This window comes from Equus quagga, chromosome 5, assembly GCF_021613505.1.
Source record: "Equus quagga isolate Etosha38 chromosome 5, UCLA_HA_Equagga_1.0, whole genome shotgun sequence".
Classification (NCBI taxonomy): Eukaryota; Metazoa; Chordata; class Mammalia; order Perissodactyla; family Equidae; genus Equus; species Equus quagga.
In genome coordinates, this window is record NC_060271.1 from 1,506,932 (window position 1) to 1,508,633 (window position 1,702).

At 70.3% G+C, this 1,702-nt stretch overlaps 1 protein-coding gene across 1 annotated transcript; it reads left to right on the forward strand.

Annotated features, from left to right (window-relative positions):
• Nucleotides 1–451: 451 nt before the first annotated feature.
• Nucleotides 452–1,702, forward strand: TACSTD2 (tumor associated calcium signal transducer 2). The gene has a single exon (XM_046663246.1). The coding sequence runs from the start codon at nt 592–594 to the stop codon at nt 1,561–1,563; it is 972 nt and encodes a 323-aa protein (XP_046519202.1). The 5' UTR covers nt 452–591; the 3' UTR covers nt 1,564–1,702.

A 1,702-nucleotide genomic window follows, 5' to 3' on the forward strand; every position in this document is an offset into this window, starting at 1 on the left:
CGTCAGGGTGGCGTGAGGATGACATCACGTTCGTGAACTACATATATGTACTGAGAGAAGCAGGGAAAGCGGCGAGGGAGTGAAAGAACCTGAAGCGAGGGCAGGGGTTGGGAGAGGAACAGGGAAAGGGGTTGGGGGCGGAGAGGGGAGAACAGCGCGACAGTCCGGCGCCGCACTTTTCAATGAAATTCCTGAGAATTCCAGCCCCGCGAGCGGCCGGGACGCCCAGGTCCAGGGCTGGAGGCCGCGCGGGTGGCGGTCCCCGGCGGGTGGGGCCGGGCGGGGCCCCCGCAGCCCGCAGGTGAGTATCGGTTTTCGTCGCCGGGGCTTTCGGTCCGAGGGGGCGGGAGCAGCCTCCGCTGCCCCGATCCTATCGCGGCGGCGCAGGGCGGGCCGGCGGGCCGTGGGACCCGGCCGGGGGCGGCATGTGTCACCCAAATACCGGCGGGTGAGTCGGCGGCCGAACCAGCCCGGCAGGTCGGGCGGAGTATAAGAGCGGGAGGGAGCGGCCGGCGGCAGACGCCGGAGCCCGTGCGAGACGGCGAGCCGAGCCAGCAGAGCCCCCGCGCCGCGCACGCTCCTCGGCCCACCATGGCCCGGGGCCCCGGCCTCGCGCTGCCGGCGCCACCGCTGCCGCTGCTGCTGCTGCTCCTGGCGGCGCTGGCCGGCCCCGCCGCCGCGCAGGACAACTGCACGTGCCCCACCAACAAGATGACCGTGTGCGCGCGGGACGGCCCGGGCGGCCGCTGCCGATGCCGCGCGCTCGGCTCGGGCTTCGAGGTGGACTGCTCCACGCTCACCTCCAAGTGCCTGCTGCTCAAGGCGCGCGTGAGCGCCCCCAAGGCCGGCCGCGCGCTGGTGCGGCCGAGCGAGCACGCGCTCCTGGACAACGACGGCCTCTATGACCCCGACTGCGACCCCGACGGCCGCTTCAAGGCCCGCCAGTGCAACCAGACGGCGGTGTGCTGGTGCGTGAACTCGGTGGGCGTGCGCCGCACCGACAAGGGCGACCTGAGCCTGCGCTGCGACGAGCTGGTGCGCACGCACCACATCCTCATCGACCTGCACCAGGGCCCGGCCGCTCGCGCCTTGGACCGCGCCGAGCTGGACGCCGAGCTGCGGCGGCTCTTCCGCGAGCGCTACCGCCTGCACCCGCGCTTCGTGGCGGCCGTGCACTACGAGCAGCCCACCATCCAGATCGAGCTGCAGCAGAACGCGTCGCAGATGGCCCCCGGCGACGTGGACATCGCCGACGCCGCCTACTACTTCGAGAGGGACGTCAAGGGCGAGTCGCTGTTCCCAGGCCGCCGCGGCCTCGACGTGCGCGTGCACGGCGAGCCCCTGCTCGTGGAGCGGACCCTCATCTACTACCTGGACGAGAAGCCCCCGCAGTTCTCCATGAAGCGCCTCACTGCCGGCCTCGTCGCCGTCATCGTGGTGGTCGTGGTGTCCCTCGTCGCCGGCGTGGCCGTCCTGGTGGTCAGCAACCGGAGGAAGTCGGGGAAGTACAAGAAGGTGGAGATCAAGGAACTGGGGGAGTTGAGAAAGGAACCCAGCGTGTAGGTACCGGCGGGGCAGGGGATGGGCGGGGTACCGGATTTCAGCATAGCCCAGACCCCACGGAGTCACGTTTCTTGATTCTTGGCCCAAAGGAGACGTTTCTCCTCCCAAGTTACTGCCTCTCCCCACCCCACCATGTTTA

What these genes read in the sequence shown, in the direction of transcription:
- TACSTD2 (XM_046663246.1), top strand. Translation starts at nt 592, where the DNA reads ATGGCCCGGGGCCCCGGCCTCGCGCTGCCGGCGCCACCGCTGCCGCTG.